A 14,126-nucleotide genomic window follows, 5' to 3' on the forward strand; every position below is an offset into this window, starting at 1 on the left:
ATAAGGAGAAAAGCGGTGAATATTTACCGAGGTGCCATCGATCACGTGTTGTTAAACACACATTGCCCGATCACCTCGCAAATCGCCCGGCCTGCGAGGAGAGGGAGGCAGATAATGATAACAGATGGGCTGTGGGGATGCTGAGATGGATGGCTGGCTGCTCCGAGAACTCTATTAACAGCTCCTGCAAAGCCTCCAATCCATCGCAGCCCCAGCGTATTGAGCGCAGCCCCGCTCAGGCTTTATGAGAAAAGCAGCTCCATTAAGCAGCCAATTTTTGTCAGTGTGTGGAGGGGTCACTGAGTGCCCCCTGTGCCGCTGGAACACAGAAATCTTTACATTTGTGGTGAGCCCAAGTCGCCTCCGGGGTCAAACGCGGCGGCTGCCTCACGGTCTAAATGACTTCTAACTTGTGTGCTACCTGGAATGCGAGGATGTCAAATGCACTCATTAACTAAACTCTACAGCTTCTGATTCATCCGGAAACTCGCTCTTTTCTAGTTCAGTGCAGGCAAAGCGAACAGATAAAACTCCCAAATCTTCTGCTTCCAAAAGCCGCATCACCTTTCCTTTCTCCCTCCCTTTTCTTCCTTGGTGAAAAATTTCCCCTGATGCCAAAGTGTTTCTTCCGCTAAAAGAGCAAGGAGAGATTGTCGACCTAATGTTTATTGTGGCCTTTTCAACATGAGACGAGAACATGAATCCCTGTCGTGTTCCCGATGGGTGCTGCTGACTAAGGTGCCCCTTGATGTCTCCCCATTTATGTCTCCCGTATTTTTAAGGCAGTTTTGCTCAAAAGAGCACATCCCATCACATCAGGGGCTGGGGCACTGCAGAACAACTGGGAAAAGGAGGCTCAGGGGGCACCTTCTCCCTCCCTAAAACTCCCTGAAAGGAGGGGGCAGCTGGGGGGGTTTGGGGTCGGGCTCTGCCCCAGGGAACAACAGGACAGGAGGAAATGGCCTCAAGCTGTGCCAGGGACGTTCAGGTTGGATATTGGGGGAAATTTCTAACACAAAAAGGACTTTGGTGTTAGATTTTAGGTTAGACATTTCTAACACCAAAAGGTCCAGCCCAGGGCAGGGGGGAGTCCCCATCCCTGGGGGGATTTAAAGGCCTTGTGGATGTGGCACCTGGGGACATGGGGCGGTGCTGGGGAATGGCTGGACTCGGTCTCTGAGGATTCTGTGATTCTCAGGCTGGTTCTCTGGGCAGGGAAAGCCTCAGATTTCTGTTCCTGCGCTGGGAAAGCCGGAGCTGCTGCCCTGGTTTGGGAGCAGCTGGGCAGGGGGAGGCAGGTGCAGCACCAAACCCTCCTGGCAGGTTCAGGACAGGATTCCTCCCCTGCAGCGAGCAGGCAGAGCCGGGGAGAGCGGGGAATAGCCGGGAATAGCCGCGTCTGCTCCGTCTGGCAGAGGAGGTCACCGGGAGGCTGCAGCAGACGGGGAATCAATCTCATGAATCGTGTTTTGATGCACATTGGGTTTGGCACAGAGCAGCACCCGCCCCCTTCTCACCTGCCTCCCCATCCCGTCCTCCCCAGGCTCCATTCCCAGCCCCAGTCGCACTTGCTGGGAAGCAGGGAAGGAAATCTGTGTGCTGCACATGCATAAATAATACAACTGAAATCAGACTGGCTTAAAAATAGATATTCACACTAATAAATATTTTACCTACTGTCTTTAGGCTGCAAAGCTCCCCCGACCGAAGTGTTAAAACAAACCTCGTTGTTGGCCCCTGAATGCCCGAAGCGGCCCCGGGTGTGGCTGTGCAAACCGTGCTGCCCTGGGGAAGGATCGTGGTCACCTGCACACAAACACCTGCCCTCAAAGCCTCAGGAAAGGTGGCCTGGTGGCCTTTTGGCTCCCAGAACAGAGCTTTGCATCCAACTGACTCATCTGGTGACCTGTGAGTTTAACTAATGAAATTGGAAGATAGGATCTCTCATGATATTTATGAGTAACATTCTTCTTTCCGTATCTTTATTTCTTCCTGCCCAAAAGTGGAATTAGAATTAGATGGCTGAATAAGGCAAAACAAAGGACACTGACAGAGCCTGAGATAGGAGGATTTTTCATTAAAAAGAGTGACAGGTGGGAGAATGTGCCCAAGTGTGTTTCTGGAAGATAATCCTTCATTTTGGGCTTAGGGCATCACTCACTGGGCCTCACCTGACATGATGCTTCCCCTCCCTGGATTCCCTGCGAACAAGGGGGCAATTTATTCTGTTATTCTGTCCGGAACCTGGGGCTGCAGGGTAGATTTTGTGTGGAAGGGGGGCTCCTGAGGGCAGTGCTGGCACCACATCTGCCCTGGCAGGGAGCTTTGGCCACAGGGAATGCCGGCCAGCAGCGCTGGGAAAGGGGCAATAAACAGGAGAGGGTGAATCCCACGGGAGCCGTGGGTTGGAGAGGCCAGACTGGGATCCTGTGGATGTGTTTCTGTGGGAGCAGAGCAGGGCTGACGGTTCCCACCCTGCAGCCAAGGCACCAAGGAGCCGAGCGCTCTCCGTGCCTGGAGCACGGCTGGTGAGCCTGGAGCGCTGCTGGGAGGGCTGGAGACACCGGGAGCGCCTCGGGGACACCGGGAGCACCTCGGGGACACCGGGAGCACCTCAGAAACCCCCCTGAAGGGACAGCCAGGACGTGGTGAGGGCACACACGGCTCCACAGCCGGCTGGGAACGGGCAGGGCTGGGCCAGATGTGCTGTGCCCGCTGCCAGCTGTGCCCTTCAGGGGATTTCTGGTGGTGCCAGGCCGGGCACACGCTGCCCAAAGCTCTGGCAGCCGGGATTAGGCTCCATCTGTGCAGCCCCACGCGCTCCAGGGAGATTTTCAGGTGCAGCGTTGGGATTGTTTCTTCTGACCCTGCCGTGGCAGGAGGTTGGAAATAAAGATCTTTAATGTCACTCCCAGCCCAAAGCGTTGCAGAATTCCGTAATCCTCTGGTTTGGTGTGGCTGCTGTTGAGGAATTCATTAAAGGTTAGCAGAAACACAGCCATAAGCATTTTCTGCACTTCATCCTGATAGCAATCATGCAGTTATGATCAGCCATCAGCACAAAGCACCGCCAGGCAATGAATCAGCTCCTCAGGAAAGGAAGGGAGCAAAAGCAAACGCTGCCCACCCCAAGAAACATCAGTGCTCATCCTCAAATCTATTGTAAAGAAAGGTCTCTGCATTTAAAATATTTCATGAGTGTAAAGACACGGAAAGTATGAAAATGAACGGTTCTGTAAATCAAATTACACGTGTATTCTTTCATTTCTACCTTGAAATAGTTTTTACACGTTCAGGCATTACAAACATGAACGTGGTGGGGCTCGATTACTGCCAGGAGCAAACACTGAGGAACTTCCTTAGCAGCAATATTTGATATTCATTAACCTTCAGGTAACACAAGGAGGATCTGTGCCTGAAACACTTCCCCTGCTCTTCCTCACGTGTGAACACGAATCAGACACAACTGCTGGGGGCTGTGCCCCCTTTCACCGTTCTCCTGCTCTTTTTCCCCCACAGTAAATGACCACACCACACAAAGCCCAAGAACAGGAATGGTTGGGCTGGTGCCTGACACACCAGGACACACCAGGAGACACCAGAACACACCAGGACACAGCAGGACACACCAGAACACACCAGAACACAGCAGGACACACCAGGACACAGCAGGAGACACCAGAACACACCAGGAGACACCAGGACACAGCAGGACACAGCAGGACACACCAGGACACACCAGAACACAGCAGGACACACCAGAACACACCAGGACACACCAGGACACACCAGGACACACCAGGACACACCAGGACACACCAGTGTGAGCCAGCAGCTCAGCACCAGACATTGATTTTCAGCTTTATTCCAGGTGATCAGCTCTGCAAGTGCAGAGTGTGCAGCTTCTCCAGGGACAGGGAAATGGCCTCGAGCTGTGCCACACGAGGACAGCAGCAGGAATTTCCCCATGGAAAAGATGCTCAGGCCTCGGCAGGGGCTGCCCGGGGAGGGCTGCAGTGCCCATCCCTGGAGCTGTCCCAGGAAGGGCTGGACGTGGCACTCAGGGCTGTGGGCTGGGGACAGGGTGGGGATGGGGCACAGCTGGGACTCCCTGGGCTGGGAGGGCTTTTCCAAGCGCAGGGATTTGGGGATTTTGGGATTCTGGGATTCCCGCGCCAGCCCGCGCTGTTCCCATGGCAACGCGCAGTCACCGCGGCGGCGCGGCGTGTCCCGCTCGGCGGCCCGTACCGCGGGGCATTGTGGGCCGGGCAAGATGGCCGCCCCCGTGCCGCGGTGCTGAGCCGAGCCGCGCTCGCCGGCGCCCCGGGACGCGCGTCCCGCCCGCCGCCGCCCGCCCCCGGAGCGCAGCTCGCCGAGCCGCCCTCGGCCCGACGGTGTGCGAGGGAGCCGCGATGGGCCGGGCGCGGTGCCCGCCGCAGGGAGCGCGGGGCCCGCGGGGGTAGAGGTGCGAGGGAGGCCCCGGGCCCGGTCCCCGCCGGCCCCTCGGTGCTCCCCGGGCCGCGCCACCGAGCCCAGCCGGGGCCACTGCCTGCGCCAGGTGAAGGCGCTGCGTGCTCCGGGTCCGTCCTTACCCGCGCACCGGGGAGCGCCGACCCCCGCTGCCCTTGGCCCGTCCTCCCCCTCCGGCCGGAGGGACCCCGGGCCCGCTGGGGGCCGGGCTGGACATCGCTGCCCAGCTGCTGCCCCGCGCTTCCCCGCACATGGAGGCTGAGATGCTGCAGTCGCCTCTCCTGGGGCTCGGGGAGGAGGATGAGTCCGACCTGACGGACTGGAACTTGCCCCTGGCCTTTATGAAGAAAAGGCACTGCGAGAAGATCGAAGGCTCCAAGTCTTTGGCTCAGAGCTGGAGGATGAAGGACCGGGTAATGCTCCAGGGCAGGATGGGGTTTGGAGGAGGAGCAGTCGGGGGACAGGTGGAAAAGGAGCCCGAGCTCAGAGGGAGCTGAGCTGCTGCCAGGTGAAGCGCTGGGTGTGCATCCCACGGTTTGTGTGGCAGCCGTGTGGAATTAGGGAAGCAGAGCTGCAGATGGGTTGGAAGCACTGACTCTGTGCTCACGGGCTGGGTTCTTGCAGCAGCTCCATCATTTGGGCTCTTTAAATGAAACCTGGGTGCCCAGTATGTTCGGGGCAGGGCAGTGAAGTGACCGAGGTGGGGAGGAGCAGGTGCAGGAATTGCAGCTGTCTGCAGGTGCAGGAATTGCAGCTGTCTGCAGGTGCAGGAATTGCAGCTGTCTGCAGGTGCAGGAATTGCAGCTGTCTGCAGGTGCAGGAATTGCAGCTGTCTGCAGGTGCAGCTGCACAGGAGCTGTGTGGGTTTGGAGCGTGCCCCCAGCGTGGTGTGAGGTGCAGAGCGAGGCTGTCCTTGCACGTGGAGAAACAGATTGTGGGGTTTTGGAGGGAGGAAGTTGTTTTGAGATTGTTGTGGTTGGTGACGTGTTGTGTGTTAAACTGACAGTGCTGGCAGTGACAAATGTCCCAGCTGGGACTGCGTGCCACCCTCAGTGTCTCAGCAAAGAGCAAACAAAGCACCTGGGAAATGTTCTGGACCATCATCTCCACTTGTTCTGTTCCTAGAACAACTCTGCTTTGGGTTCCAGCCCTCCCTGGCTCTCCCAGCTCTTGTACCCTCAGCTTTGTGCTTGTAGACACTTGTGGCTTGTCCTGGTCACCAGATTTGCATTATGTTTGTGACCCCCTTGCAATGGGATGGAATAACTCACCGAAACTGCAGGCTGGGATTTCTTTGTAGAGGCCATATGCCCAGGCTGTCCCTGTCTCTGTTCCCAGACTGGTGATTACATTTCTCAGAAGTTCTGAGCCATGAGGAGAACCATGGACTGCGAATGGGACTTGGCAGATCACTGCTGGGTGAACTGAGCGTTTTGGGTGTGATTTAAAGGCAGCACAGACACCATGGTGGGTGCTCTGGCACAGAGGAGACTTTCTCCAGCAGCCTGTGGAGGTGTGATGAGCTTGCTGCTCTATTTTAGGTGTCTCTGCCTTCCTGGGACGCTTCCTGCTCCCTCATTTCCTGATCTGCAGAGTTGCCTGTTCTAATTTGGGAATGACTTTGGCTTGGTTGGGCTGATCGATGGGTTGTGCAGCAGCAGCACAGGACCAGGGGGGTGATCAGGGCTTCTCTGTGGTTGGTGTGAAATGTTTCACGTGCTTGTTACGATCACATCCCAGCCTGACTCCTGTGGAGCTGCAGTTTCCTCCTCCGGGACTCTCCCGTGCCATAAACGTCGTGGCTGTTGCTGCTGCTGCTCTCTGGGGTCGAGCTCAGTGGGGCTGGGCCCTGGGTCACTCCCCAAGACACTGAATCTGACTCTTGTGAAGGAAGAACATAGAAGCAAATCTCGAATTTTTGGTTTAGTCCTTCTGCTTTCTCTGTCAGCTGGAGCCAAATAACTTCACACCAGGGCCAGTGGTGCAGCTCAGGTGTCGTTTGTACCAGGGCAGCTGCATCAGGGATCGTTTGGACAAACTTCCTGTTGTGCAGAATTACTTTTTGTTTAAGACCTGGTGCATAGGAAGATACCAAAAGCACATAAAGACACCTGAGAGAAGAAGAGCAGCTGATTCGAGAAAGCTAAAAAGAGGAATAAAACACAAGACATGAAAAAAGGCTGCTGAGATTTAAACGTGATGAGGTTGAGCAATCTCCTGAGTACTTAATGAAGTAACAAATGCTGAACCTCAGCTGGGGAGGGAAGGGGATGAGGATGGGGTTTGGAGTGCTGCAGGGGTGATGTCTGGTAAATATTTCCACCCAGTGAGCTCCAGTTTGGCTAATCCTGCAAAACAGTTCAGAAGATCTAATCTGGTTTGCCCTGCTGTCCGTGAGCAGCGGGTGGAGGGCAGCTCACCCAGGCTGCTCCTTTCCCATGGCCTGGCTGGAGGTGGCAGCTGAGGTGTGACAGGTTTGTCCAGGGAATGGAGCACCTGGAGAAAACCCCGGGAACTTGGGCTCTGTGGGCTTTTCCTGGGAAGCAGTGGTGGTGTGAGGACACAGCCTGTGCCACCAGGGTGAAAGCTGTTGGTCTTTCCCTTTTTGTTCCTGAGCTGTTTGGTTTTGCTCTCTGGCATTACAAATTAATTACTTCTTGTTTTAACTGTCTTCAGGAAGTTTCTTCTCCTCCTCTTTCCTTGCCTTCCAGCACTGTCCCACTGTGGCTGCAGCCCTGTCAGTGCCCACAGCCTCTGGTGTCCCTCTGCTCCTCCAGCCCAGCCCACGGCTCAGCCCCTTCCTTCCTTCCTGCACTCCCAGTGGGAGGCTCTGTCCCCATCCCCAGTTCTCTGCAGCTCCTTTTGTCTCTTGGCTCCCTTTCTCACAAGCCAGGGCTGATGGAGCTGAGCTCTTCTCCAGGGGCTGCTGCTGCAGGAGCTTTCTGGAGGATGGGAAGTGCCTGTGGCTGCGAGCTGTGTGTGGAAAACATCCCAGTACCTTCAGTGTGATAAATGAACTCGTCACAGCCCGGGCTGGGGACCATTCCCTGGCATTAAACACCCCAGCCTGTCTCTAAATGAAGAAGTGCTCAAAGGTCAAGCCAAGCAAGGCTCTGGCAGTCCCAGTGCAGGTGAAGCCGTGGCATTTTCCCCTGTGAATCATGGAAGCCCCAGGCAGTGGCAGATTCTGCCTTATTCATCGAGGAGTCATGGGGAGTGATCCCAGCTCCACTACAGTTAGAGGAAGTGATTCACAGATTTGGGAGTGCAGTGACTCTTCTTTTCATCTTGCTTTGTTGCTCTAAAAACCCCAGAGTTTATGTGAAGTTGAAGGTTCTTTAGAAGGCAGAGCTCTGATAAGGGGAGAATCAAATCAGAATAATGAGTGGTAAATGTAGAGAAAATAAGTGAGAATTCACTGGTGTCCCCCGCCCCTTCCTCCATGAGGGCTGCTCTGAAAACATTTAATCCTTCCATGGACTGCATATGCCATAAAAGTGACACTGCTTTGATCTATTATTTATTTAAAGAATATTTTTAACACAAGAGGGTTGGAATTATGCTTTGTGTATTGAATTAAATCTCCCGGCCTCAGTTGCAACCAAAGCATATAACTTGATTTAAAGAAAAAGACTCCCAAGTACACCAGGTTTTACTGACAAGTTGCTATTAAATTCAGAATATTTAAATTAAGATTTTCTGTATTTATATTGATTTCTAAGATAAGCAGAGAGCAACAAAGCTGATTGTAATAGTTTTACCTCAACATTTTTTTTTCCCTGCTGCCTCATAACTTGCTGAGTGAGAATTAAATCCTGTTTTTATGAGAAGAGGAATCCACAATTAGGTTTCTTTGGAAATGCAGATTAAAGCAGGACTGCATACAAATGTGCTTAATTCAGATGAGCAGAGTTTGCCTGCTCAGGAAACCCAGGGAAGTGTCCAAGGCCCATGGGCTGGCTGGGTTTTCTGGAGGGTTGGGCTGTGCTTTTCTCTCAGAGCTGGTTTGCAGTGCCTTGCTGCTGGGCTGGCCTTGTCCCCTGGCCTGTGCAGAGGTGACTGAGGGGTTAATGATCCCTGTGGGACTGCAGCTTCTGGCACTGCCAGATCTGATAAACCCATTGGTACATCTGATGTTTGTCTTGTTCCTCTGCTCTTCTCTAGAGAACGCTCTGGAGATGCCTCTTTCAAGGAATTATTAATTAATTATCTGATGAATTATCTAATGAATTATCTGATGAATTACTCAAGGCCAGGTTTGTGTTAATGCCATCCTTCAGTGCCAGGCTGTGCTGTGGGGTGTGATGGGTGACAGGCCCAGGGGCTGAAGGATTCCTTTTATCCCCTTTTCCCGTTGGCTCTGCCAGCAGCACCCTCACCAGTATTTTTATTTCTGTGTTTGCACTTATTGACCTGTGCTTGCTGAACTGGGACAGGGTGACCTCCAGCTCTTGCTGGGTGGGGATGGAGCAGAGGGTAATTAGTGCAATTAGTGCAGTGCTGTGCAGAGGGGAGAGCAGGGGCAGTGCCCAGAGGAGGGGGCAGTGGGAGCAGCCAGGGTGAGAGTGGAGCCCTGTGCTGGAGTTCTGCTGGGCTTCTGTGGCCTGGCAGGGCCTGCAGCAGAGCTTGGGCTGCAGCGAGATCTGTGCCCTCTCCATGGCACAGTGAGGTTTGTACCCTCTCTATGGCACAGTGAGGTTTGTACCCTCTCCTCTCCATGGCACAGTGAGGTTTGTGTCCTCTCTCCATGGCACAGTGAGGTTTGTACCCTCTCTCCATGGCACAGTGAGGTTTGTGTCCTCTCTCCATGGCACAGTGAGGTTTGTACCCTCTCTATGGCACAGTGAGGTTTGTACCCTCTCTCTCCATGGCACAGTGAGGTTTGTACCCTCTCTCTCCATGGCACAGTGAGGTTTGTACCCTCTCTCTCCATGGCACAGTGAGGTTTGTGTCCTCTCTCCATGGCACAGTGAGGTTTGTACCCTCTCTCTCCATGGCACAGTGAGGTTTGTGTCCTCTCTCCATGGCACAGTGAGGTTTGTACCCTCTCTCTCCATGGCACAGTGAGGTTTGTACCCTCTCTCTCCATGGCACAGTGAGGTTTGTGTCCTCTCTCCATGGCACAGTGAGGTTTGTACCCTCTCCTCTCCATGGCACAGTGAGGTTTGTACCCTCTCTCTCCATGGCACAGTGAGGTTTGTACCCTCTCTCTCCATGGCACAGTGAGGTTTGTACCCTCTCTCTCCATGGCACAGTGAGGTTTGTGTCCTCTCTGTCCGTGGCACAGCCCCAGGAGGGAGCTGAAAGCCCTTGGAGGGATGGAGGGGATGAGCCTTGTGAGGCAGGGCCAGCGTTCTGTGCCTTCAGCACAGCCTGAGGCTGCACGTGAGCTGATTGAGCTTGTGCTGACCGTTCCTCCTGCTCTCCTGCAAGCTGGGGAAGGTTCCTGTTGCAGGAAGGAATTTGCATGTGGAGCACTTGGCTGTGGCTCAGGGATTCCTCAAACGGCGGCTCCTGATCAAACGCTCCGAGTGCATCCCGAGTTATTGGCTCCCGGAAGATCTGAGGGGGCTGTCTAGGAATGGTTTGAAGGAACAGTTTGTAAGGAAGATCTGAAGCTGCATCAGTCAGCCTGGGAAGACGGACACCTTTTAGAGCCGGTGCTAGACAGGAGTGGGAATGCCGTGGAGCGAGGAGGAGAAGCCTGCAGGAATGCAGAGCAGAGGCAAGGATGAAACCCCTTGGCACAGGGAAATGGGGAATGACATCTGGAAGACGCCTCTTGTTGGCTCTTTTGCAGGTTGTATAAAGACAGCAAAGATCACAGGAGTAAAATGTTTGCTTTCTGTTATTTTGATTATTTTTGAGAAGTGATTGACAGGGAAGGAAACCCCATTTTGGCTCTGAGCATCCCAGAGTGGTTGGAAGGCAGCGTTTGGCTGCTGTGCTGTGACAGACACAATCAGCCTCCTCCAGTCTGGAGTTTTTAGCCTGGAACACGGTGGGTAACACGGTCACCTTGGCTCTCTGGGGGCTGTGGATGTCCCTGAGGAGCTGCAGGCTGTTCCCAGAGCAGGGAATGCACGTGGATGCCGGGGCAGTGAGTGCCCGCAGTTGTCAGGAGCGTGGGGAGTGCTCAGAGTGTGAGCACTGAGGGCAGCAGGTCAGAGCAGGCTTCGTGAGGAGCTGCAGCCTTCGCCAGGCAAACAGACACAATAAACCCCTGAAGAAAATTCAGAGTATTAGTGCTGCATTTGGGCTAGAGAAGGAAACCAAGCCTTCAGGAGGAGCTGATCGAGGAATCTAGAGCAGGCTGGCACACCAGGAGCTGACTCTGGGCTGCAGATGGCTGGAGACAACCTGCAGAGCTGTTGAATTATTAATGTTAATTTGAAGGAGTTCTTTGCATTCTGCTGCTTTTCTGGATGTGGAGAAACACATGAAGATTTTTTTTCCGTAACAATTTATTTATTTGAAACTTTACATTAAAAAAAAATTCCTTGAAACAGAAAGCTCTTCTTTTAAGATGCTTCACCTTGCAAGTGGTACAGGAGCTGAAGAGGCAGCAGGGAGCTCTGTTCCCCTGGGTGGGGGAAAGGCGTGTCCAAGTGGGATTTGTTGGGAATCATTCCTCCAGGAGCCTGACGCTGGTTTTTGTGTGATGGGGAAGAAGGCCAAGGCTTTGTGTGGCTGTTCTGTACCTTCAGCCTTGTTCCTGTCCCCAGACCTGCCTTCCTCAGTGGAAGGCGGTGTCACAGCCCTGGGGATGATGCAGGGCAGATGTCACCACTTGGAAAGGGGAAGGCAAGGAGCAAGCAGGAACTCCTGGTGTTGCAGGGGGAGCTGAACTCAGGGGAGAGCAATGTTTCCTCTTGGTAAATGTTGCTGTTCCTGCTCTCTCCAGAGCCCTCCTTGCTGGAGCATCTCATGGCAGGTCTCCAAAGGAGCCCAGGAGTTACCTGAGGAAAGCCTTGATGGTGGTGAAGAGATTTGTCTTAAATCTGTAAATGTCTGTAGAGAAAAATGTGAAAAAATAAAGGCTTCAAGAAGAGAATGGATTTCCTGCACAAGCAGGAAATTGAGCCTCCTGGCCAGGGAGGGATTTCAAATGAGACTCATATGAGGATTTGGAATTTGGAAATTTGTCCCAGGATCTGTGTTTAATGCTGATAACTTCATCCTCAACTCTGTAAAATAATGTAGCTGCAGATATTTCATGTTTAATGCTGACTTAATCTCGTGTTTGTATTAACTCCCAGAAGCAATTTGAACTCACTGGCATAAACCCAGGCAGGTTTCTAACACTTGAGTGTTCATCTGGGTAATGTTTAAGCAGAAAGTTTTCAGATTGCAAACTGTAGTGTAAAAATCAAATATTAATGGGGTCTAAAACGTCCAGTCTGAGATGTACCACAAAATGCAGAATTTCTCATAAATGCACTGACTTTCCTTGGTATTACTTGAACTGGAATAGAAAGCAGTTCAATGGCTCTGAGTTACAAACCTGTTCTCACTCAGGCTGAAATAAATGGGTGTCTCAGTTCCAGCCTGGCCTGGAGTCACTTTCAGGGATGCTCCAGTGGGATCAGGTGAGCTCCCTGGGATGATAAAACTTCACATTTTCAATCAAACCCAGAACATAATGGTTTTTTCCTAGCTGAAAATACCTGTAGATATTGCACTGTACTCACAGGCAGATCTGTTTGGCCTCTAAATGAGATAAGGGGTGAATTAGGAATATTTTAAAAGGTCTTTAGCATAAGATGTAAATTTTAGTGTCAAATGCTTTAATAAGCAGCTTCTCTTCCGAGCAGACTCAGAACTCCCTGTGCTCCCTGAGTCCCATTTCCCATGGCTTTGGGATGAATTCTCTGCCATCACTTCTCAGCAAGAGCATTTTGACCGAGTGGATTTTGCCATTTAAGTATTGCAGGTTCTGACCCAGAGTTATTAAATCACTTTAAATCGGGTGCACTACAAGCTTGGGAGTTGTATCCCATTTTTTAACACACAAATGACACTCCAAAGTGCAGAGCCCACAGTAAGAGCTGCTGTGCTTTGATCTTGAGCCTCTGCTGACAAAGCATTTTGGATATTGGTTTTCTTACAAACTTGCCAAATGTTCTTCTGCTTCATTTTTAAATTCTAACAAAAATCCATGGAAATGTATTCTGATGGATATGCTCCTGAAATGGGGAAAAGAAAATTTCCACTGTCTTAATGACAGATGAGAATGTCCTCGTACTGCTTGTATTAAGAACCTTTAAATATGCAGTGAAGTTTCTGGTGTGTTCCAAAAGAGTTTAGAAATGGAAAAAGCATTATTGGGGTTTAAAGCATTATTGGGGTTTTTGGGCTCAGGGGTTTTGGGGTTTTTTTGATCAGTTCCATGCATTGTCCCCCCAAACCCCCCTGAGCCGGGCTGAGGCAGCGTGGGCAGCAGGGCAGGGGGCATTGAGAGCCCACCTGCACAGGGAGCAGCACAGGGAGCACCTGGAGCTGCTGCACAGCCCAGAGGAGGCTCCAGGATGAGCAGAGGGATGGAGCAGCTCTGCTGGGAGAGCTGGGAATGCTGAGCCTGGAGAGGAGAAGCTTTGGGGTGACCTCACTGTGGCCTTGCAGGGCCTGAAAGAGCTGCAGAGAGGATGGGGAGAGACTTTACACAGGGGATATTGAGAATAAAATCCTCGCTGTGAGGAGAGGTCAGGGGGGACAGGGATGAGCTGTAGCTCGGGATGTGCTCCCTGTTAGCAGAACAAATGGTGTGGAGTGCAAGGCTTTGCATCCTTTGGGGGAGGTGGCAGAGGGGAAATCACCCCATTTGTCTCTGGGATCAATTCCTGTTTCTCTCATGGGTTTGCTGTCAGGTTTTCCAGGAGAAACACTTATTTAAAACCCTGAACCTGGAATTGGAAAAGAAATATCAGCCTGTTCAGCATAAGCCACCAATCAGATATTACCAGCAAAATACTGAAAAATAAGTCAGTATTATACTGCAAATGGGAAACAATAAATAAATGAGATGGAGAAGATTGCTTGGCAGGATACTTTTTCTTGGAAGAACGATTTATGTGTTTCCACGTTTAATAAGTCATTTTTTGTGTGGTTTTCTGTGTTTCCCTGGGGTGTTCAGTGTGTGTGTGCCAGCGTGGGATGGTTCTGGCAGCATCTGTGGCCTTGCATGGCCTGCAGCTGCCTGGCTTTCCCGAGGAGCTGGCAGTGCCTGGGGTGGCTGGGGAGCTGTCCCCAGGCTTGTGCAGGGCTCAGGTGCTTTGGGGTGCTGCTTTTGGGTGCTCCTGGGGCACTGAGGGCTCTGCAGGACCGGGCTGCCCCTCACCCTGGTTCTGCCGGTGACTCTGGTGTCTCTGTGCATGTCCCTGGTTCTACCAGTGACTCTGGTGTCTCTGTGCATGTCCCTGGCTTTGCTCTAAGACACATGTCCTGAGTGCTGAGTGCAGCTCTGGCCTCTCCACCCCATCCATGGGCACTCCCTGTGAAATCCTGAGCAGGGAATTCCTCTCAGGCTCCTGTTCCCATCTCTGTGCTGCACAGTGCTGCTTGGTCCTGGGTAATTCCTGGCACGAGGAACTCCTCCAGGACTGCAGGGTTTGTTAGCAGGAGCACGGTTTGGGATGAAGCCACAAACCACAGCTCTT

General features: G+C 52.5%; 1 protein-coding gene across 1 annotated transcript in view; it reads left to right on the forward strand.

Annotated features, from left to right (window-relative positions):
- Window positions 1-4,484: 4,484 nt before the first annotated feature.
- RPTOR (regulatory associated protein of MTOR complex 1) overlaps window positions 4,485-14,126 on the forward strand; it is a 96,546-nt gene continuing 86,904 nt past the window's right edge. The window contains exon 1 of the mRNA XM_005530668.3: window positions 4,485-4,883. Within this exon, the coding sequence (XP_005530725.2) occupies window positions 4,722-4,883 (162 nt within the window). The 5' untranslated portion in view covers window positions 4,485-4,721. The remainder of the gene's footprint in view (window positions 4,884-14,126) is intronic.

The sequence above is a fragment of the Pseudopodoces humilis genome, chromosome 21, assembly GCF_049639895.1.
Source record: "Pseudopodoces humilis isolate 2021_Gansu_Grassland_sample_001 chromosome 21, ASM4963989v1, whole genome shotgun sequence".
Taxonomy (NCBI): Eukaryota; Metazoa; Chordata; class Aves; order Passeriformes; family Paridae; genus Pseudopodoces; species Pseudopodoces humilis.